Genomic DNA, 22,949 nt, shown 5'->3' on the forward strand with positions numbered 1-22,949 from the left:
GGAGGTCAAAGTAGAATCACCGTTGGCTTCATGGGGTCACCTAAAGCATTCCTGAACATGTCTTCACAAGAGGTGCCAATGAAAACGGAGGACTTTGCACATGTAGAGGAAGAAAAAGCGCAAACCAGTCTGGTCAGCAGATTTGGATCAAGCTTTTCATGCAAAGAGAACTCCTGCTGATTTCCTGTTGGGCCGTGACTGACTGTAAGAGTTCATCAAGTCTTTTGGGGATCACTCATCCAAATACCAACGCTGGAAACCCCCTCCACCCACCGCTGCCAACCCATCAATTGAGCCAACATTTATTATCTTGACCTTTGGTTTGACATCAAAGTGGATTTTCGACTTGCTCTTCTGTAAGAAGATGGCGGTGTCACGCTCACAGTGTGAGAGAAAGCCTGCCAGCCTCCGACGGTGTTGATGCCTGTGAAGAAGAAAGTCGTGTCTGACTGAATGTAATTAAAGGGAGAATCAATTAGACTGCAGTTTGTTGGAGGGAAAACACCGTGTGTGTGTGTGTGTGTGTGTGTGTGTGTGTGTGTGTGTGTGAACTTGTTTAGCTATTGTATTTAGGACCAGGTGTAGCATATTTACCGTTACAGGGATCCAGTGTTTAGGGTCAGGGGTTAGGTTTAGAGATATAGTATTAGGTTTTGGTTAAAGTTAAAGTTAGTGTCAGAAATAGACTAGTAATGGTTACGGTTAAAGAAATTGTCTGGGTTAGGCATAAATACAGTTACTAAAATGAATGGAAGTCAATACATGCAAAGTCCTAATACGGGTAGAAATACAAATGTGTGTGTGTCTGGTGACATGAGAAATTTATGAGCTTTGTCTTGAAGAGGCTTTTGTTTTTACCAAAATCCAAATTTTCTCTTCAAACTAATTGGACACTTAAAAGCTGGTTGCATGTTTGAACAATTTATCCCTATAGTTTTGGATGCTGTCCAGCTGGAAGGATATTTGCTCGGACAGTTGTTATGATTTGTAACCAATTAGCATGTCAATAGCTCAAATAATACCTGAACTATGACCCCAAATCCCAGCTGAGTAAAAAGTAAATAAATAGATAAATTGGGCTTTGTGGATGAAGAGCAGAGCCAAACAGCAGAAAGAGAAGTTCAAACCATCTCTTCCTGAAAATATAAAGCAAGCAGTCTTCAACCAGAGGCTCCTTCAGATACGTTGCGAGACTGACTGCTACTGGAGAGCCACCCACAACTACTCTGAAGATACTTGGATGATATGCTCTACAACAGCAATTAATTTCCCTCTTTTTAAATGGAGCTGAAAAACAATAGAACGGCGTAAAGGAAAGATTTAAGAGACGTAAACCAGTGCATTCAACTGAAGCTTTCAGACCTTTGACCTCTGAGCTGGTTGACATCTGCTCTATTAGTTTAACCAGCAATAAAGTCTGTGTGAAGCAGTCGTTGGATTAGCTCTCACCGTTCAACTCCATGATCAGCGATGATCTAAAAACGGTTAGATCAACCTGTCTGTGTCTCTGCGTCCTCTGACTGTACGATATTACCCGAGTCAGATGGAAGATCAGTCACATCTTTCTTTAGCTTGGCTGACTGTTGATGTAAGCAGCAAACACATTAAGATCGGTTAAATACTTTAATATTTAATGCATGTGGCCTCTGTTAGTAGCAATAAACAAGTTTATTAAAAGCCATTTTGATCTGCTTAGCTGTAAAACAGACATGATGACACATTTTGTTGTTAAATTTAAATATCTCAGTTTTAAATATACATTGAAATTCTTTTTACAGTGTTTGTGGTGAATTTATTATCCGGTTAATGTGAATATTAACAGTAAGCTAATCAAATATGCTGTAAACTAATATGGATAAATCAGTAGGATTCTTTTAAAAAACAAAGTTGCTTGAGTAAGTTAATTCAGTTGCAAATGTAGTCCTCTTATTGCAAAAAATGTACATAAATTCATGTGTATTAAAAATAAGGTTTCAAGAAGTAAAGCTTTTTTTAAGTTAGGTGGCTCTTCAAGTCAGAACTCAGATCTTTACCAACAGCGCCGTCTAGCGTCCGATTACTAACACAACAACTTAAGCAGAAGAGGGATTGAATTTGACAGCACTATTTTTTTTTCACCAAAACACACAAGCACAGCTAATAATTATTCTCACTATGCATTTGTCTTAAAAAAGAAATGAAAGAAAAAGGAATCAGAGAAAATTCCAACTTCAGTGAAACACTAAACTATAACTAGACATGAATAGGATCGAAAGACAGAGAGGTACTAAATATGGTGAAATTTGACAAAAAACACTGATAGCATGATCAAATGAATATTTAAAAAAATGAGCTTAATGTGAAGATAAACTAAACAAAGTTTGTAGGGAACAGACTGAATGGCATCTGAATGGCATCTCTCAGTGAATTTAGGAATGTTTCACTGGTTGATTTTTGTGAAAGACAGCCATCACTCATCTCATGAGATAATATGAGACTTTTTGGCAAGTAGAATATGCTGCACTATGTATAGAAGTAGGCCTAACATAATGTATCTAATGTATTCATAAGGAAATATATAAATGAAGAGCAGAAAGTGACCAGAGAATGATTCCTGAGGTACATCACCAATTAGATGAGTTATGGAGGATGAATAATTACGAAGAGTTTTTCCACCAAGTCAGTTCCAGCGCTAAACAGGTGCTAGCGCTTTCTAAGCTCGAGTTCTTTTTGTTTCCATCACTGGAAGCATCGACTCCGGTACGGATATACTGTTTTTGGGTTCATGGAGTCCAACAAGCAGTCAAATTGTTCTAAGTCCGATCCTTAAAACTCCTAAGCATTGAGAATGAACACAAACAGAAACTCAGATAAACATTAAAAACATGATTCAACTTTCTCCGACCTTCCAGCTATTATTCTATATCACCTGACATGGAGTAATCGGACAGTTTATTGCTGTGAGTATATGATCACACCTGCTGAATCCACAGATGGCATCCCTGACTTTATAAATCTCACTCCACAAGCTAAATCTGTTTGAGCAGCATGTCAGACAGAGGTCCGCTAGCTCTGATTGTGAATTACTTATGAAAACCATGTATTGTTTGAAATAAAGTTACTAAGTTAAACCAGTGATATTAGGGCATGTCTGTGGGGATACTGACATAAATCCTGAAGTCTTTTCATGAGGGAACCTCCATGAAACATAAGGATACACCATTTACTGAATGAAATGTTTGTAGCGATCTAATGATGGGAGTTCAAGCTATCTAGGTCTCAATACTAGCTAGGTGCTAGCATTAGCACCAGGACCACTTTGGTGAAAAAAAAAAAAAACAAACAGTCCAGTGGAACAGCCCAGCTGGGGCATATGGATGTAATATTGAGAGCAAAGTCTTTAATTGTGATCCAGGACTCTGGATGATGAGGATGTTGTGACTAAAAGTTCTCAATGTTGCATCTGAGTCTAAAACAACTAACTTGAACTATGTTTCTGTTGGCAATTAAGGGTTGCTCACTGGTCCATTTAACAAGTGTGGTTTCTGTATCTTGTAGGACTCTAAAGCTAGATTGAAGCTATTAAAAGCAAGGTTATTAAAAATAATCCCCGAACATTTAAGGTCTTCTAAGTTTTATAGAAAGAGCACATGAGAGAATGGCGTATAGTGCCATTAAATATTATTGCCCACTTACAGATTTCTTGGGGGATTTTTTGTTTGTGTTATTTTTTTTGCTGCACCGAAATGTTTCAATAGGGATTTTTGGACCATCGGAAATGACTCTAAGAGCACACTAAGCACTCTGGATATTTTCTAACCATGAGTTGAAAATTTATATTAATTACTTTTAACAGTATTTATGATCACTGGGGTTTCTGGATAAGAGCTGAAATAAGTGAACCATCCGCTGAAAAAACATGTTCTGAAAACAGTGAAACTTGCTGGCCTTCCACTGCCTTTGAGATCATCATCAATGTTTGAAGGGCATCATGATGTTGACTTTTGAGTCCAAAGTATGTAACTTTAAAATAAATTTAAAAAAAAACAAGCGTCTTTATTGAATCAATAAAAACCAAGCAAATAAGGTGAACAAAATGGAGCTAAATGCACCTCAAGAGCAAAAAACAATATAAAATACACAGCATGTGTTGCAAGGAAATCAGAGGATACATTTAGGAGAACTAAAGTGAAATACATATTTTAGGACAGGGAATACAATAACATAAAACAGATATAGATTGGAAGTTTAATATTTAAAAAAACAAGTCATATCAGAGGTTTATGATATTTTTAATATAAATAATAATAATAAAAAAAACAATCGAAAGTCCTCTTTTATTCTTCCAATAACTGAGCTGAATATTTATGACGCTGTTTACATTCATGAACAACCTCAACATTATGACTTCAGAAATGTACTTAATTTTAAATGTTTAACACTAACTTGCTAATTAACAGGCACACAAACCTGACAGTTCCTCAAATGATACAGGAAAACAAAGCATCACTCGACGTACCAGAGGGATGCCGGTTTGTAATTATTCCTGCTAACACATCAATCCACTGGTGATCTGCTGTCTGAGGTGTTAATGAATACACTTTCACAACAACAAGTGATGCAACCTGTCTCCACACGGTTATCGGAAAATATCTGATGAAAATTAGCCAAAGGTTAAAGATTTAAAACTAAATTATACATTAACTGGTGTGTTCTGTGTTATAGTTCTATTTAAACATTGAGAATTGTGATATAGGTCCTGACTTGAACCATGGGCATTTCAGCCTGAAACGTCTGGTCAGTGTAAACCTTCATCATGCTGCATGCTGATTATTAAAGTGAAACTTTACTGCAAAAATGATCCATTTTGTAAGATTGTTGTAAACTTTTAAATGAAACCAGAAACGGCAAACTGTGCATTTGCAACATTAACAACCACTGTTCCTCTTACAGCTAATTCATGTCAACCAGTTATTATCTTTACAGTGTTTTACAAAAATAATTGTACCTGATCAGCAAAATGCTGCCACCACTATGTTTTACCACATGGGTGCTATTTGAAGGTTGATGCAGGTCATGTGTTGCAATTTCAACACATGAAATTTTGGTCTTTCTACCAGGTACAATTCCAACAAAATACAATTCAGTTTTTTGGGTAAAATGCGATAAATAGTGGAAAGTTGAATACTTTTGCAAGGTACTGTAATTCACCCAGAAATGCAGACTGAAAACTGGACTGTTTCATCCCAGTCTGCCCAAATATAGCAAAAACAACAAATGAATTTCAGATAAGTTTGATCAAACCTAACAAGCTTTAACCACATTTTAGTCTCTTTCTTTAGTTGGCTTTCACTCTTTAAGACAGAATTGTGCCTCAATTGAGGAAAGATGCCAATAATTTTATTTTTAATAATCAATTTTATTTATAAAGTTATTACAGCTGAGAACTGAGGGAATGGACAACTTAGCAGAGCTTATGTGGAGGAGGGTTTGCTGCACAAATGCTTTTATCTCCTTCAGATAGCCAGAAACTGTGGAAAGAGTGAGAACGGTGGAGTCCCAGAGAAATTACAACCCAACATCAGGCACAGATGAGTGTAATCAGCATAGCAATGAAATGATGCTGCACAGCTGCTGATCATGCACCCAAATGGCACCAAGTATAAATAAAAAAGAAGGGGTCCCACAACTGATCCTTGGGGCACACCACAGGAAACAAAGTGGGTCAATGAGCTGACACGGCTAATGGAGACAAAGTCAGATCTGTTTGTCAAATATGATCAGAATCACTCCGAAACAGTGTGAGTAAGCCATGCAAGGTGCTCTGAGCGATGGAGAAGGATGTGGTGGTCCACTGCAGGAAAAGCAACACATAAGGGAATTCACTTTGCATTTTATGTGCATCCATCTACTTTTGCAGCACTGCAAAATGGATTCACACACGACTGCATGTTGGGTTGAAAGCACAGCTGAACTACGTCTGAGCAAACCACTAACAAGACAAGGGCAGGAGAAATATGGACACACTTTAAAAGAATAAAAAGTCGTTTATTTGCACTTAAGCTAAAATGTTTTATTCATTTAACAAAAATACACTTTGTAGGAGACGAATAAATTAGTACACACTGGCTTATACTCAAACTTTTGCCTGATAGAAAAGTCCAGTGAGATTAAACAGTCCTGTCAAGACAAAATGAGACCTGTGATTAACATATTAAAGGACAACTTACTTTTAAAAATTAATTTGACATTTTAAAACCATCATTTTTTAAGGATGCACAGACAGTCTGAGATATATATATGTATATATATATTCTCATTTTTTTCACGTAACTGTACTAACCTGTAGCCTTTTTGGCAATTGTCTCTTGCCTGATCATTTTGAAAAAAATAGCTTATTTTGATATTTTTATAATCTTTGCAAATTATGACTTCATCAAAAGGAGGTGACAAACCCCTACAAAGACACTTGAATTTTATTAGTATTTCCTTTATTTTTGCATTTTTAACACAAAAACAGAAAACCCAGCCTTGAACAAATAAAAACATACCAGCTGCCACACAAAAGAAAACAATCATAAAAACCTGTCATATTAACAGGGGCATGTAAGCTTTGTTTTTTTATCTGTAATGTGGTGTAGACATAAGTGCTGGACATCACAACTAAGATGTTTAGTGATGACAAGAAACACAGAACCTTGCATCATACAATGATGACAATGGAAGAGGAGAGGAAGGGAGGAGGAAAAGTGAAGGGGGAAAAGGGTAATAGGAGGTAGATGCAACAATGAGAGAGCAGAGAAATGTAAAGGAGGGAGTGCAGCAGAGAGATGCAGCTGAGAATAAGGAGCTTAGTAAGGGATAAAAAGAAGCAGAGTGAGAGAGGTCTTTAAGCTTTGTGAACTCCATCCTGACAGATGGACAACCCAGACAGAGTTGAACTCTGCTACCCCCAGCACCCAAATAGCTCCTGCAGCGGTCCGAAGCGACCTCCCTCCGAGTCCGTCCTGCTGTACACGCTGCTCTCCTCCGTCATTGTGGTCACCGTCGCTCTGAACCTGCTGGTCATCATCTCCATCTCCTACTTCCGGCAGCTGCAGACCCCGACCAACACCCTCGTGCTGTCCCTGGCCACCTCAGACCTCCTGGTGGGGCTGGTGGTGATGCCGGTGGAAGCAGTGCGGTTCATCGAGCCCTGCTGGCTGCTGGGCGACGTCATGTGCGCCCTGTCTTACATTGTCGGCTTCACGCTCACCTCGGCCTCCGTGGGCAACATGGTGCTCATATCAATAGACCGCTACGTGGCCATATGTTTCCCCCTGCAGTACTCCAGTAAAATCACTCGCAGCAGAGCGGAGGTGTCGGTGAGCCTGTGCTGGGCCTGCTCTCTCCTCTATAACGGCCTCATCCTAAAAGAGCACCTCAGGCAGCCGGACAGGTACAACTCCTGCTACGGGGAGTGCCTGGTGGTCATCAGCTACATCTCCGGAACCATAGACCTATTCTTCACCTTTGTCGCGCCCTGCTCGGTCATCGTCTTGCTGTACATGAGAGTGTTTGTGGAGGCGGTGTCGCAGGCCCGGGCCACGCGCTCTCACGTTACAGCCGTCACGGTCAGGGTCACGGCGAAGAAATCCGAGCAGAAAGCAGCCAGGACTCTTGGCATTATTATATTCATGTTTCTGGTGACTTTCTGTCCGTATTACTACCCGTCTCTCGCAGGTCAAGACACCTCTAACAGCGCCTCGTCTTGGGCCATTGTGTCCTGGATGGTGTACTTTAATTCCTGCTTGAATCCACTCGTATACGCCTTGTTCTATCCCTGGTTCAGAAAAAGCATTTCTTTAATTGTGACTTTGAAGATCCTAAAACATGACTGCTCTCAGACAAACATGCTTTAACAAAGATGTTCAATTCAACTCAAAGGGAAGTTAAATGTTTTAATTATTCAAACTTCTTCAGAGTTGTTGTATAAACTGTGGGCTGGACAGATCTCCTGTAGCAGTCCGTTTTACAGCGAATCTGAAGAAGCTTCTGACTGAAGATACTGTTGTGTGACTGACTTAAGATAATGCTAAATGGTTTTCTATAATTTTCCCATCTCACCTCTACATTTGACCTAACACTGTCCAGCTGATAAGAAAGTTATCTGCAGATAGATATAGAAAGCAAAGTTAACACAATATTTAGTTCACATTAAACAGTTTAGATCAGAGACGCTTCATTTTGTGCCATATCAAGATCATGAATGTCCTCAGAATGGCAGAAATTATAAAGAAATATTAAATACCTGCTTTTGCATTCAATGAGTACTTCTTAAAATTAAATAATGTTGAACAACTTTTCACAATAATGTAATTTGACAGAAAATGCTCTGATTGATGAAGTAATATTTAGGATTTGGTCCCAGAGCCTTGAGTTTGACACGTTGTTTAGATTCTTTGAAACTGTTGTGAAAATTTACAATGCGTTTTCTAAGACAGCATCTATTTCAATAAAAATGTAAAATAACAAATTTAGAGTAGCATTCATACCTAATGAAAGCTTACTAATAAAGAAAACTGGTTGAATGTAAGAACTGAGTTGCCTTTCTTTACCAAACTGAAGTATTGTCTTTTCAGAAACTGGTCTCATTTCTTGCTCCAGGTGAGGAAGCAGTTGTTTTCTGAAGCTTTTTGTCTTTGTTTGGTGGTCTGCTCTCTCTGAACGCAGCTGGAAAGTCAGAAGAAAACATCTACATCCTGGAATAATTTACAAAACGATCTAAAATTGTCAGAGCTGGTTGCCATGGCAAAACTAAAAGTCAATTTTAAAGGAACAAGAAAAGAGTTTACTGGGTCGGTGTGACTTTCTTCCCCAGCGATATTGCTGATCTATTTTTTTTTTTCAAATTGCCTTGTAAATATTCTAATCTCCATGAGATTTTTAAAAGGACAAAATAACAAAGTAGAGAAAGTCAACACCTCCACCCAAAAAAGCACTTTATCACTTCTTATCATGGATTAATATTATTGTATCTTGTGTTTTTGCTTGTATGATTACTGACTTCTTTCACAAAATTGTAAATATTGCATATTTGTCAGCATCACCTTTTCATATATTATTTAAAATAGCCTTTCTTAAGGAATTTAAACAGACTTATAAGAAAATGGGAACTGACAATAGTTCAACTGACCTGAACGAAGCTAATAAAGATATTACAAAAGACATTTAAAAAGTTCTTAGAAATCATGATTTTATTTGAATGTGTGTAAATGACAACAAGATACAATAAAAACAAAATCCAATTTATTTGCATAAACAGGAGGAAATATACAGCATGTTTAAATACAGAGGTTATAACAACATTTTGTTAAAAACAAAAACAGCAACGCTGATATCATCTCTTGGACTGAGAACGGAGCCCTCTTACTTCTGCAAAAGAAGAGCAAAGAGTATGAAGCTTAGTGAAAACACTGAGTGCTTACACTGTCTTTCTATATCTGTACTATTATGTTTAAAAAGCGTTTTCTGAAAAACCAGCAAAATAAAATGCATAGGATGCAGTGCTGTTTCCCAAATATGAAGCAAAACGCCTCAATAGATATATAATATATTATTTTGATATCATGATGTTTAATACGTACCGGGGATTTCATGCGGCCAAAAGTCGTCACAAGCTGGACAGCGTGGCTCCACTCTTCCTTTGAAGTATCTGGCAACACACGGGTTGTGGATTTTTATTCCACAGGAGGGATTCTCACAAATCTGGCACTTTGGTTAAAGAGAAAAGAACAACAAAGCATTACACACTGTACCTGTTTGAATTAGTTTTAAAGCTTTTTTTTTTTATAAAAAGGGAAGCTTGTGATTTATTTGGTATGTGTTATTACTTCATGGAATTAATTGAATAAAACTAAGAACTGAACTGAATTAGGCATTTATAGAGAGTTCATTAATTATACACAGTCTGTCCAAAAAAATCCCCCAAAATCCTCAACAGCGAAAGTCAAAGTATTTCCATAAGCATAATGTGAAGGGAATTGAAGATATTGAGACTAAAATGCTGTATAGCTTTCAGAAAACCACTTATAAAGATGGCGGAGCCATACCAAAACAGGAAAGAGAAACTGTCCAAGCAGAGTACATTGTATTTCTGTTTTGAAATATATTAAAAAAATAGTTTTGGGCGGGCAGTGCAGTGGTATGGTATAATATATATAAAAAAAAAAAAATTAATTACCTGAAAGGCGATGTTGTGACAGATGTGACACACTTTGACCTGGTCTTGATACATTGTGCGAATATACGGCTCCATCTCTATGATGCATCGAGTGGACAGAGTGTACTCCCCACGTCTCTAGGTTCAGAAATCAGCCACAGGTGAAACCAGACACACAGGACTGAACAGTCCCAAATATCAATGTGCTTTATGGAACACTAATGAACAACAGCATCATGAAGAAACCATACATATTGTGGAAAAACAGCTTAGATTAGGAGACGATCTCAAAGAACACCGATCAAGTCAACATCTTGGACTGGAAAGCCTACCAAGACATCAGCACATCAACCTAAAACGACGGTTAGGTTGATGTTTACATGAACTCTTCATTAAATCCGACAGATTTCAAGTTATTTTGCAAAGAAGAATGGTAAGAAAAAGAAACTAATTAAAAACTATGCATCCTGTACCAGAATGAAACAAGTTTCAGGCCAAAGCTTCAGCTTACTGAAACATAATTAAAGCTTGCATACGGGCAGTAGTGTATACCGGGAATCTGCATATTTTAGCAAGTCGAGGCTAAGACTTTTTAATGCCAGCTTGAATTAAATTAAACAGAAAAATAAGCTATGATGATTGGGGAAATCTGCTCAAATGGACTGGCAGAAGAAGTGAGCAAGTGGCAAAAACAAATGTCATTCAGCCAACAGGTCATCCATTAGTACATAGCATAATGGATGCAATAGTCCAGCCAGCTAGTTAGCTAGCAGCTAGTTATCAATAGCCTCTAATCAAAATGCAATGTCTGCACGACTCAAAACCTTGACAGAAAATTCCATTAAAAAAAAAAAAAAAACTACATACAAGACTGAATAATCTAGCTATGACAAAATGTATGACCTGTTATTAGTTTACTTAAGGCCCAACTTACATTTGTTCCAATGAATTTAAGACATTTTAAGGAGGCATGAACGCCCTGGTGTTGCTAAATTGTTTAACAAACCAACCAAAGCAGAAAGACAGAGTGTTTTACCTCGCAAAGCCACTTGTCCTGCACTAGTCGAGTCAGAAGGTGCTCTGTTTCACTCTTCTTCAGTTTTTTAGAGGTCATGGTGTCGGTGCTGTTCAGAATGTCTGTGGAGGAAGCCGTCCCGTTCTCAGAGCTAACAATTAGGTCCAGCTGGATTAGACAAGATTCACAATACATTTCTGGGTTTAAACAAGACCCCTAAATAAGTTCAATTCTCACCCACCCAGTAAGCGGATACTACATGATGCTTAAAAATACTTTCAATACAAATGATATTCCATTTACATTTAGTTCCTTCATTTTAAACTTGGGAGCTAAAGGTGAGTAGACTTCTCTCACCGTTTTCCTGAACAGCTCCAGTTCGTTGTCGGTGTAATCCGACGTCATCCTAGTGATATCGGTTTCTGCCATGTTGACCTGCAGAGGATCATAGAGGTTGTGACATTTTCAATCTGATAAAACAAATAAAATCAGTGGCCTTTTACCAGCACATATGTTTCTGAAGCAAAAAAATTACTGACCAAGGCATAGTACTGATGGCCATTTTCCTCAGACATGCCTTTTCTGATCTGCATGAACATGGGCTGCAGCCTGGAGTTGATGGCTTCAATGAACTCATCCAGTTTGTCAGGAGTACACGGCACTGCAAAAAAAAAAAAAAAAAGTTAAAAAAATAAATGAAAACTATTTTTTCTGAGACTTAACTGTTTATTTCATGATGTTTTTTGCTTCACTTTGGATATCAGCTGCTAAAAGTCAAGCAAGACAGATCAACTAATGTTAGATGTTACATTTCTACTTTTCATCGCATCATCTAAAAAACATAGTATAAATTTTCCTTTTGGATCTCATTTAATATTTTCAACCCGATTAGGGGTTGAAATTACAACACATAATCCTCCTGATATGAACATTTTGAACCTATGGTTGGAGAAATTATGCTTCTTGTTACTTTTGGACCAGCACTTGTCTATAATTTCTCTTTTTTAATAAAAGTAGAAAAGTTACTCACTCTTGTGTGTGTCACAGCAGTGCTGATAAAGTGCCCTTGCTTCTTGCTCGTCAGTGATGCCAACGGCCATCAGGGTCTGTAGAAACCTCCGGTGGCTGTCTCCCAGCAGTCTCGACATGTTTCCTGACAGAGAAGCCGTGATTATAGAAACTGCACATGTTCTGTTTTTACATTCAAGTGTCCAAATTTATTGTCGCAAGCTGAATTTTAAAGCATGGCCCTCAATATTATAGCCTACCAAATACTGCATCTAAATGATTAATACTGATATAGTCATGGGGATTTAATACACTGTACCAACAATTTCCATTTTAAAATCGTCAGTGGAAATGTCACTCAAGCGGGCAGCACAAAATCACTGAAAGGGCCAGAAATGGACCCTGTGCTGCACTTTGGTTCAAACCCCTAGTTTGAACCAAATTCATGTGTTAGAACGACCAAGTACCAAGCAAGACAAAATGTAATTGTTAATCTGTGGAAGGACTTGAATTTGAAGGATTTTATGTTCAAAGACACTCTCCAGTCAAGCTGCTAGAGCTTTTTTACAGAGCTAAGTGACACAAAAAAGAGAAATCTTCATTTGGGTGTGTAAATCTGGAAGTGACATACCCCAAAAAGACTTGTATGTGTAACTGTAATGAAACACATTTAGACAAGTACTTTATATCAGTGTAAGCAATAAATTAGCTACGATATCCACTAATAAGTGTACTTCTGGCATAAAAAAAATATGGAAAAGGTTTAAAACCTCGACAAACTCAGCAATTCTGTTCAGAGGTTTTGTACTTGTGACGAAAGGATCGCTAAATTAATTAATTAATTGATTGTTGAAGTAAATTATGAAGTGTGGGCAATATCTTTAAATGTACTTTCGGAAATATTACTGAATCACAGGAGACTGATCAAGTTGTTGACCCACAACTTGTTGGAAGTAAACAATACTAAGAAAAAACGTTACATTTGGTCCATTTTTCACCAACTCCGTTAAGTAAAAACAAGAAAGACAGTTAGAAACGTTTACTTTCACACTCGGCGCCATAGTGAAGCTAGGTTGTTTGCTTTGTTAGCTAAATGCTGCGCCGCCTGTTCCAACTGTATCCTGTTCCAACTGTATTATATTTTTCTTTTATTTTTTTTCCTTCTTCATAATTTAAGCTGAAAATAAAAACTTCACCTGATTCGCTTCCAGTACGGCGCGCCTTCCGTAGCGTCTTCCGGAAGATTTGGAGGCGTTGTGAAGAATTAGCGCCGCCTGCTGATCGGGGGCGTCACGTCGCTGCAGCACACGTTGCGTCAAAATCGCTGAACGTCATTGACAAATACTGGGAATTTCTCCATTCAAAACATTTCCCAATGTTACAATAAAACAGAGCACCAACCAGATTTATTCTAAAGGCTTTATTACTCTAACAAATTAAATAAGAACATATGATACAAGGTGTCTGAGTCTCTGATTATAATATAGCCTATTATTAACATTTAAATACAGTATTCGATGCCATTAAGCTTTTTTTCCCGCAACATATTTTTTTCCCCTAATATTCCCCCAGCATTGTCTCATTTCTTTTTCATTTTTTTCCCATGTAATATTCAAGTTCAAAAGATGTCAGGAAACAGCTTAGGTGTCATTACTGTGCAAGTAAGAAAAAAAAAAAAAAGATCATCAGTGTGTTTGCAGTGAAAGAGATGACTCAGCTAAGGTAGTGCTGAAGTAATATTGTGGCTAAATTATCCACATGACAACAAGTACTCTTTAGTAAAGTGGACTAATGCTCAAAAATGAGAAATCTTTACAAGAATCGAATACACAGATGGTGTACAGTATTTTATCTGCTCTTTAACTCAATGATTTCTGGGTTATTCTGTGACTCAATATTGAATAATCAATGTCAATGCAAACACACTGATGATCTCAGGGTTCACTTTCAGAATAAAATCAAATCCTTTCACAAAGAAATTCTAGTTTTACAGTTTTCATATAAAAAGCAGGAGTCAAATGTCAACCCTGCCTTTTTTTTGTAAATCTGAATTTAGCCTGGTTAACTTAGCAACCAGGAGTTGCAAAGGTTTTTGGATAATTACTGTGCAGCGGTTAGCACAGTATCTCTGTGAAAGAGGAAGTAAAACCACTGAGGATAAAACCATATAACTAGAGTATAAATACTGATGTTTGACTTGCTCAATATTTTCTTGGTGATGTTACCTTAAACTTTTTACTTTTGTTGGTAAGTGTGCCAAGCCTTTGTAATTTCTTCAAAAAGTGTTCACACCAAACAATCTGATACTATGTGGGTGTCCCCTGCTGAAAAATAAAAGTGGAATAAATCCCAGAACAAAACTATATTTCATCACTGTCAAACAACTGGAAAGCTCAAACAAAACTATCCACAACATGTTCGGGCGTTTCCGTGGCATCAGCCCGTTTTCCACGTGAGTGACGCTCATCCTCCAAAGTTTCATCGTCACCAACGTCTTGCTAGTTGTCAGTCATTGACTTGATGTGCTTTCAGCGCCTGTAAAGTTTTTGATGCGTTTGTTTTCTGTTGGCAGCAGTTGGCTGAGAGAAAAAAAACAAAAACAAAAACACCAATCCTGGAAGACCAAAAAATACAAAGTCAGGAGCTGAATGAGAAGATTGTGAAAATCAAGGGTTTTTTGCTTGTTGCAAAGCTGTCAGCTGAGAACTACAGTTTCACTTTATCAGAAAACAGATGACTGATGTTGTACCTTGTGTTTTAGTGACTGGGAGGGAAATGACCCTGTGTGTTTATAGACTGTTGCAACTTCTCCTCTTTGGCCCTTCTGCTGTGGCAAAGCTAAAGACAGAAAAACATCAAGCATTATTTTCTCTTTATGTGAAATTTTACTTTTTTATTTCAAAATGTCACACTTGACTTTCCAGAATTCTTTACTGTAATGTCTGTTTTTATTTTTCATTTAAATCATCATGGCACAAAAACTTATTTAAAAGCAAGAATTTCAACCCCAATACTCTTTTGGTGTACCAATTGCTAATAAATGAATATTTTTCTCCATTAGAAAAATACTGATAGTAAAGACAAAACAGACATTTATCCAGTGGTGGGCACTCTTGCGTTCATCTGTTAATGCGCTAATAGCAAAGCTAATTTTTCATGTAGCGCTTTAATGCCAACTTTGAAATATTTACCACATTTTTCAAAGTTTTGTTTTTAATATAAATTCTTAAGTGCCAACTAATTTTTTGGGGGGTATTTTGTAAACTTTGACTTCAACGCAGTTAAATGTCTGTGTTTAAGTTTTGGTTATCGACTGTTAAGATTTCTTCAAGTACAACTATCAAAGTTAGCAACGATGAACAACTATAAAACTGAAACGATGAGTGGAAGGCCTGTTACAAAGACAGGCTTCCTGAAATACAACAGTTCAGATAGGTGAGCAATAACAAATTTGACCTTGTTGAACATGGTATGCTTAATTTAGCACTTTAGCATTAGCTTAAAGTAAATGACTTGCTGGAATTGCACATTAGCAGAACTAATATTTATGATTCGTGCTTTAGTGTTAATGCAGGTAGCTTTTTAGCTAGCAGTGCCCACTGCTTCATTTATCCAGTCATGTTCTGTTTTCCATCATTAATATGTAGAACTGGAAAACTATTAAAAGAACAGCTATAAGAAACCTTGAGAGAAAAACATTTAATGCTAAACATGATAAACCAAACCACCACGTTTCTTCTCTCACCGTTCTCTTCTCCATGAAACTAGCTAAGAATTCATCGATATCAATGCGTCCTTCTAGAAAGTTTTCAGCCGTCTCCTCCGACTCCTCCTCTGCCTGGTGGGCTGCGACTTTTAGCCGAGCCTGCAGAGTGCTCAAACTGCAACTCTGGTGAGGGTAAAACAGTGGAAATTAAACAGGATAATCTCCAAATGTTTTTGTCAATTCATCATTTATCGCAGCAAAAACAATATTCCTGAGATGTCACACAGGTTTTTGTTATATAGAATTGGACGTGCAAAGAAAAACAATAAATTATCAACACAAATGCCTGGTATTTCTTTAAAATAAAAGCCTGGTGTGATGAGTGGAGTGATTTACCTCACTGAGTTCATGCTGTCTCTGCATCTTTGTCTCAAAGGCTAACTTCATCTGAGTCAGCTGTTCATACTGTGCAAAAAACAGCAGACAGAAAGCACGTGAGCAGCTGGACAATGACAAGCGTGAAAGGAAGCGGCACCCGGAGGCTGACCTTGTAAAGCATCTCTTGTCTTTTTCCCTCCAGCTGTGGCTCCATGTGGAGATTCTTTTCTGCAAGAAACAAGATTTACAGGTTTTGTTTTTAATATAAAACCTGTAAACTCAGCAACAATCTCTTTGCAAAGACTGACAGAAGAGGAACTCACTGGCCATCTCCAGTATGCTGTTGACCAGATCCTCTTTGTCACCCGTGACTTGTTTGAGCTGCGGCAAACTCACAAAGAACTCCAGCAGGACGTCCTCGTTTTCAGACATGTCTGACAACTGAGTCAGACTTTTGGGGAAGAATGGAAGAAAATTTAAGTTCACAATGGCTTGAATTGTTTACATAAAAAAATGTAAATAGTAAATTTTATATTCTAGGATACTTTACGTTTTGTCACAGAGTTCAGGAAAAGACTCTGGAATCTCAGGCATCTTGTAAATGTGTCCATTCAGTCCTGCCTGGAAGAAAAAGAAGCAGTTTAGCTGCCTTACTTTCTTATTTTACTCCTATTTGTCTTTTGCTTTAACATTATTTTTGCGTGAATACTGTGCTTTTTGACAGTGTTTTTGCGTAAAAAACACAAACTTTTAAGAGTTGTACTTTGTAAGCAATAGACAAACACAAAGTAACTGTAATCACTACTTTGTAATGATTACAAAGTAATGATTACATTACTTTGTAATCATTTTTCTGACAGAAAAGAATGGCAGATTATTTTCTGCCATTGTGAAATGACAGAAAATAATCTCAATCTACAAATAAAACCCCGAAGAGAGTTTCACCACAAAGAGCCATAACCTAAATTAGAATCAGCTTTATCTCTATGATAATCACCTATGATCTGTCGCCAAGAGACGACAACATGTGCTACAATAGTGAAAACATTTTCCTAACACTGCTTATGTGTCTGGCTGGTGCCATGGAGACCAACCAGAAAATCCAGAGTCAGAGCAGCGTCTAATTTGCCTAATCTGCGAGGAAACAATAAAAATAGCGTAGCTTCTACATGGATGTGCTGCTAAAGCATCAGCTGCAGAGGGATGATCAACCGTTCAAAGGTTTCAAAGGACATTTTTGTAATACTAATTATTTGACTAAAATAATTTACTTCCACTTTAAACACTCTAAGCTTCATAATCAGTGTACCTGGGTGTCTCCGGTTGGTACGGGGAGCGGCAGCTCGGTTATCAGTCCGTACGGGGCTGGAGCTCGAGGGAGGCCGTGAGCGACGTCGACCGTCGAATGAGGCATGGGGGCCTGAGACGGAGCCGCACCAGAACCAGGCGGCGGCGTCTGGCTGGGACCCACATGACGGGGGCCGTAATGGAAAGCTTGGGCGGGGTAAGGTGGCTTGTACATACTGCAGCAAGACATGAGGGAGAACATAAGTAAATGCACCTCGAGATATGCGTAGGACGTCAAAAGAAAGGCTACTGACGCTCTATGCTAATGCCAAACTAATATCAGAACTGCTCCACTCGTTTCTTGGATAAAATCAGTATGGAAAATACTTTGTGGAAGTGCATAGAAATCCAAGACAACGTGACACTCACTATGGGAAGCCTCCAGGGCCTGCAGACATTAAGACAGGTGGACTTTTCCAGAACTCGTCGAGTAGACTCTGGATGACTTTACCCAGATCTGAGTGCATACCAAACTGTAACATACGCAACAAGACAAAAATGAAGTCAGACTTTTACTAGGCCTGTCACGATAACAAATTTTGCTGAACAATTAATTGTCTAAAATATTATTGCGATAAATGATAATATTGTTTCAAGACCTTTTGACACTGATTTAATGGAAATGACTGCATGCTATTTCCTGCCATAGATACACTTTATTTTCAAAAGAACACATAACACTGGAACTGATAAACTAAATAAGCAAAACAACCAAACATAAAATGGATTCTCAGTCTCCATTAACAAAAAATGTACTTGAATAAAAACTAAACAACATAAAGCCAAAGTGGAAATAAATACTGCATTCAACCAAAAGAGTGCAGATTATGAAGTCTGTATACTATATTGCCCTTCAGTTATTAGTAGATTTAAATAGAGAAGATGGGCACATCCAACTACCTAATGCAATAGTTCACACTACACGATTTTTTGCCCCTATTTTCTCCTTATCACAATCTTAGATTGTTGGCCGATGTAAGATTGTCGCTAGTGATTTCGTAACCGATCATCCTGCAGTGTGATTTGGATCGCCGTGGCCGCTCCCATCTAAATCAGGGTTTTTTCCCCGACTGGGAGCTTAATGCTGAATGTGACAGGTAGCCAATCAGAAAGCCAGATTCTCCTCCGTGCTTTCTGAGGGGCAATTACGGAGGGGACATCTTCAATTCCAGCGGACATTGGAGATGACATGTGGAAACAACATTAATGTTTATTCAACATTTCATGCAAAGAATATAGAAATGACAAGGGGAGGAGTTGAAGCCAAATTGCTACCGCAGTTGATAAACCCGGTAAGTTTTCAGCCGTTCTTCGTTACCGTGACATTAATAGGTTATAATGATTTTCATTCAGTCAGGACTTTCTGCTGACTCTAGCCACATGCATTGCAGATAGATTCTAGTAAAGCATTGATTAATGCCTGGTTTTAAAATTACTTAACTGGACTTGTAGCCCTTATTTTGTGCCCAGGTGGCTGGACACCACACGGCACGACGAACCCGATTGAACCGTTATACCTAAGATTTCTGTCGGCTAATGTGTCTCTCAGGTTTTGAAAATGGGCCGACAACTCGTGTAGTGTGAGCTGGACATTACACTAAGGAAATGAGGAAGGGAGGGTCAGTGGAGAGCACCGGAGCTGAGCCTTTTTTCATTCAGTGTCAGCAACAGAAAGAATAAAACGCAGGAAGACACGATAAAGCCGATAATTAAAATGAGGTCGAAAGGTTTAATTTATCGTGCGATTAATTGATTTATCGTTTATCGCGACAGGTCTAACTTTTGCAACAACAAAAAAAAGAAAAAAAAAACTCTTATTGGTGCCTCTAATCAGAGTAACAGATAAAAGTGTTCATATATATTAAGACAGAAAATGGGTTAATCCGTACTCCAAAATGGCGTTATGATGTGACCGGAGTGGTGAAGAGGTTAAATGAGGGTAAAGAAAACAGTCATCTTCTCTGTCACACTGAGTGGTAATTGGTGGAAACCACCTTCCTTTAACTCTCATTTCAGTTTCAGTTTTAGTCAGATGATAGACTTTATTACAGTGGCTACAGTCATAGCGTCATGGCGGTCCTACAGCGATGCTTCTACTATGTACTTACTGAGTTCATGACAGGGTTATAATAGCTCGGAGTTTTTCAATATTGTTTACTTTTATTTTGTTGTGACTTTGTGGTTTTTCTAATTCAGTTTTGATTAGTTTTTCGAGTGGGTTTGCAAGTTTTCATTAGTTATTATTATTAGTTAAACATTGTTTAGTTTCAGTTTAGTTTGTATTAATTATAGTAGTATTTTTAGCTTTTTCAGACTTTGGTTAATTTCATAATTAGAATTCAAAAAGGTCAAAGGTCATACATCGATTGGGTAATGGACACTTAAAAGAATACACTATTTTCACAAAATGTATTCAATTATTGTTGAAGAACCAACTAAATCTATCGTTTTCTCCCAACTTTTGCTGTCACCATTTTGTGGATTAGCAAGATGATTAAGGAGTGCCGTAATTTGCCGACAGCTGATGCAAACTGCTTGTGTGAAAAATAAACAAACACACAAAATCACTTTCACATCAGTTTGAAAGACTGATAGTACATTAATAAACACAAAAACTAAGGGTATTATAGGTATAATTCCAGTATATTTTAGTTAGTTTCAATACAGTATATTACAGTTAGTTACAGTTGTTCCCCATCAATTACCTTTTTTATTAATTTCAGTTAAAAATGTTTTCTCAATTTCAGTGTTTGTCATTTTGTTCATTTTAGTCAACTATAACAACTTTGGTTCATAATAATGTTTTAAATCCATATTTTCAGAATAATAGTCATTGTTAGGATTGATCAGATTGACCTGTAGTCTGGCTTTTAGTAAAAACTCACAATCCTATTTTGAATGCAGCATCAGGAATGCTTAGATCTAGACTGCAAAGATGTTCTTAGCTAGTTTATTTTGCTGATGCGAGGAAGCACACTGTTTTATGAGAGGCAGATACTTACATTAGTGATGAGGGGGCTGGTGATCATCGTGCCATTATTGCTATCTATTAAATGATGACCAACAGGGGGGAAGACGCTAATCACTGGCTTCTCCTGTGGGAACTGAGGAGGCAGCAAACTGTGGGAGAAACAGCAAGCAGAATTGGTATTACAGGCACTGAATTAGTGGGATCCAAACAAGTAAAAGCAATATTTGAAATACTGTTTATCATGCATTTCAAAGAGAAAAAAAAGGAATAACCAGGAAGAATAACCCGATTATGTTTACATGAACCTGGTTCAGTAAGTTTCATACCGGAACTGTTTTTTTGGAAGAGGCTAAAAATCATTGTTGATATACAAAGTGGAAAGTTGCCAGTTACAGAAAAAAACTAAATGAATGGGTAAATATCCTAAACCACAAATACAAGGCTAAAGATATACTCACATGTTAACAGTAATGGTGGAGTTGTTGACTGTAAATGGTATTCTGTACTCAACATCTTTCTGGATTTCTGCAAGGCTGTAAGGGGAAGGGGGGAAAGTTGTACTTAAAATGCACTAAAATCAGAGCAATGAATCATTCTGAATGACAGGTTTACAAAAAACATAATTTTACCTGCCAAATTTAACTGATTAAAATATGTTTGAACGTTACATAAAAGAGAAAATGTGCTTGGATGGATGGTAGTTTTGGATTCCATAGAAAATAAAGAAATTATAAAACATTTATGAATTGAAACATCTCTTGAGAGCATCACAATACATGCCATTGGTTTAGTGTATATGTCGACTGACAGTGGTGTAAGTTCTTCATTTAGGAAATGTTTAGCATCTAACCCAGAATCACATTGAAGACTATATATAGACTCTGTATATTAGCTACACCACTTTATAAGCATCTTAATTTGTACAGAGTCCAGAATTTTTCTGAATATATTTATAATGCCCTGAACATTTCAATAAAAACTATAATATTACTCTCCGTCATGGCAGTAACGATTTATCAAAAACATGATTTGGAATAAAAACCAAGGGGAAAAAACTGTAGTTAGTGGCTGCCCAAAAAAAAAAACAACAACATTTCATTAGTTTGCAAATAAAAGCCAAATGAGAAAGTTCAATCACATGGACTATAATTTAAATATTTTTTTTTTGTTTTTTTTTGTTTAAATGTGTGTAATTTCATTTATGACACACATTTGGGCAACTATAACTTATCAGATCAGGATGGTAAATTGTCATTTGCAAGTATATTAACAATTTTCTGCTACCTGAAGAAAAAAAATAAATCTGTCACAGCCATGCTACAACTCCTAGTAAACAAAAGCTAATACTTTAATCTCCAGCAGTAACAAGCTCATCCTGAAACTACATGCGTGACAAACTCAGGAGTGATCACAGGACATGGCCAGCCGTTCACAACTTGTACAATCTGACCGAAATAAGACGCTGGAACTGTCACGGATAGATTAAATTAGCTTCACAGCTAACACAGTGAATGACAGCTTCCTACTTTAGGACTAGCTACTCTGTGGTGACGTTCCTTAATAATCGGGAGTAGTAAATTACTGTGACAGAGTTCAATAAACTGTCCAAGCAATAGTTTTAAACATGAAGTATTTTAAGCAGAAGGGGTTTTGTTTACAGTATGTACTTCTGATATTACATAGTCAGAAGGCTAGCTAGGCTAACACAAACAGTTTGAGTGTCGTATAAAATTACCCACGTCGGCAAAGAGATTCTTATTACCGTGAGAAATATTTTCAATTTAAACATTGCTATTAAGAAGCTCTTGTCCAGCGCGACAGCTGGGTTCCGGGTGACCGAACATCGATGATGTTACCTGGGGTGAGCGGCTTTCAGCGACTCGATCTGCCGCTGTCTCTGTTGTTGTAGGCTGTTGAGAGGAGGGATAGGTCCGGAGCCTTTTGACGACGTGAAAAACCAGCTCATTCTCCCTGGGAGAAACAACCGACTGAACTTCGCGACAGACTGGAAAAAGCCGACGAATTAATAGATGAAGGAGAGAGTGGGCATTAGGGGCACACGGCGTGGAGATTTATGTTGCTAACTCCTATTAGCTAGCTAACCAAACACTCCCGTTTCCTCTCTTCACAAAATATAATTCGCATTGACGTTACAAAGTCATATCATGCGTTACAGAATAATTAAAATGTCAGTTCCTTTCTGTTTTTGAAGGCCCGTGCGCTGTTTTCGACCTGTCATTAATATAACTGAAAGAAAATATGGAGACAACAGCCCAACTAATAACAGCTTGGCCAACTTATTTACCTATGACGATACGTAGCGTGCGTAAAACTCAACTTCCTG

The 22,949-nt window shown here is 37.6% G+C and overlaps 3 protein-coding genes across 3 annotated transcripts; 1 reads left to right on the plus strand and 2 right to left on the minus strand.

Annotated features, from left to right (window-relative positions):
* Positions 1 to 6,532: 6,532 nt before the first annotated feature.
* LOC106937622 (trace amine-associated receptor 13c-like) lies at positions 6,533 to 9,338 on the plus strand. The gene has a single exon (XM_015019231.1). It carries the CDS (start codon positions 6,897 to 6,899, stop codon positions 7,878 to 7,880), a length of 984 nt encoding a protein of 327 aa, XP_014874717.1. The 5' UTR covers positions 6,533 to 6,896; the 3' UTR covers positions 7,881 to 9,338.
* Positions 9,253 to 13,507, minus strand: nsmce1 (NSE1 homolog, SMC5-SMC6 complex component). Its single transcript, XM_015019232.1, has 8 exons — positions 13,400 to 13,507; positions 12,226 to 12,348; positions 11,735 to 11,856; positions 11,553 to 11,630; positions 11,217 to 11,363; positions 10,202 to 10,318; positions 9,606 to 9,732; positions 9,253 to 9,393 (listed from the first exon to the last, which is right to left on the minus strand). Exons 2-8 carry the CDS (start codon positions 12,341 to 12,343, stop codon positions 9,359 to 9,361), a joined length of 744 nt encoding a protein of 247 aa, XP_014874718.1. The 5' UTR covers positions 12,344 to 12,348; positions 13,400 to 13,507; the 3' UTR covers positions 9,253 to 9,358.
* Positions 13,508 to 13,608: 101 nt separating this feature from the next.
* On the minus strand, positions 13,609 to 22,949 carry vps37a (VPS37A subunit of ESCRT-I). Its single transcript, XM_015019230.1, has 12 exons — positions 22,462 to 22,949; positions 21,064 to 21,138; positions 20,637 to 20,754; positions 18,004 to 18,107; positions 17,597 to 17,810; positions 16,838 to 16,908; positions 16,611 to 16,738; positions 16,457 to 16,515; positions 16,306 to 16,374; positions 15,949 to 16,092; positions 14,953 to 15,041; positions 13,609 to 14,817 (listed from the first exon to the last, which is right to left on the minus strand). Exons 1-11 carry the CDS (start codon positions 22,569 to 22,571, stop codon positions 14,961 to 14,963), a joined length of 1,173 nt encoding a protein of 390 aa, XP_014874716.1. The 5' UTR covers positions 22,572 to 22,949; the 3' UTR covers positions 13,609 to 14,817; positions 14,953 to 14,960.

This window comes from Poecilia latipinna, unplaced genomic scaffold (genome assembly GCF_001443285.1).
Source record: "Poecilia latipinna isolate Pla-1442-1.1 unplaced genomic scaffold, P_latipinna-1.0 Scaffold2392, whole genome shotgun sequence".
NCBI classification, from domain to species: Eukaryota; Metazoa; Chordata; class Actinopteri; order Cyprinodontiformes; family Poeciliidae; genus Poecilia; species Poecilia latipinna.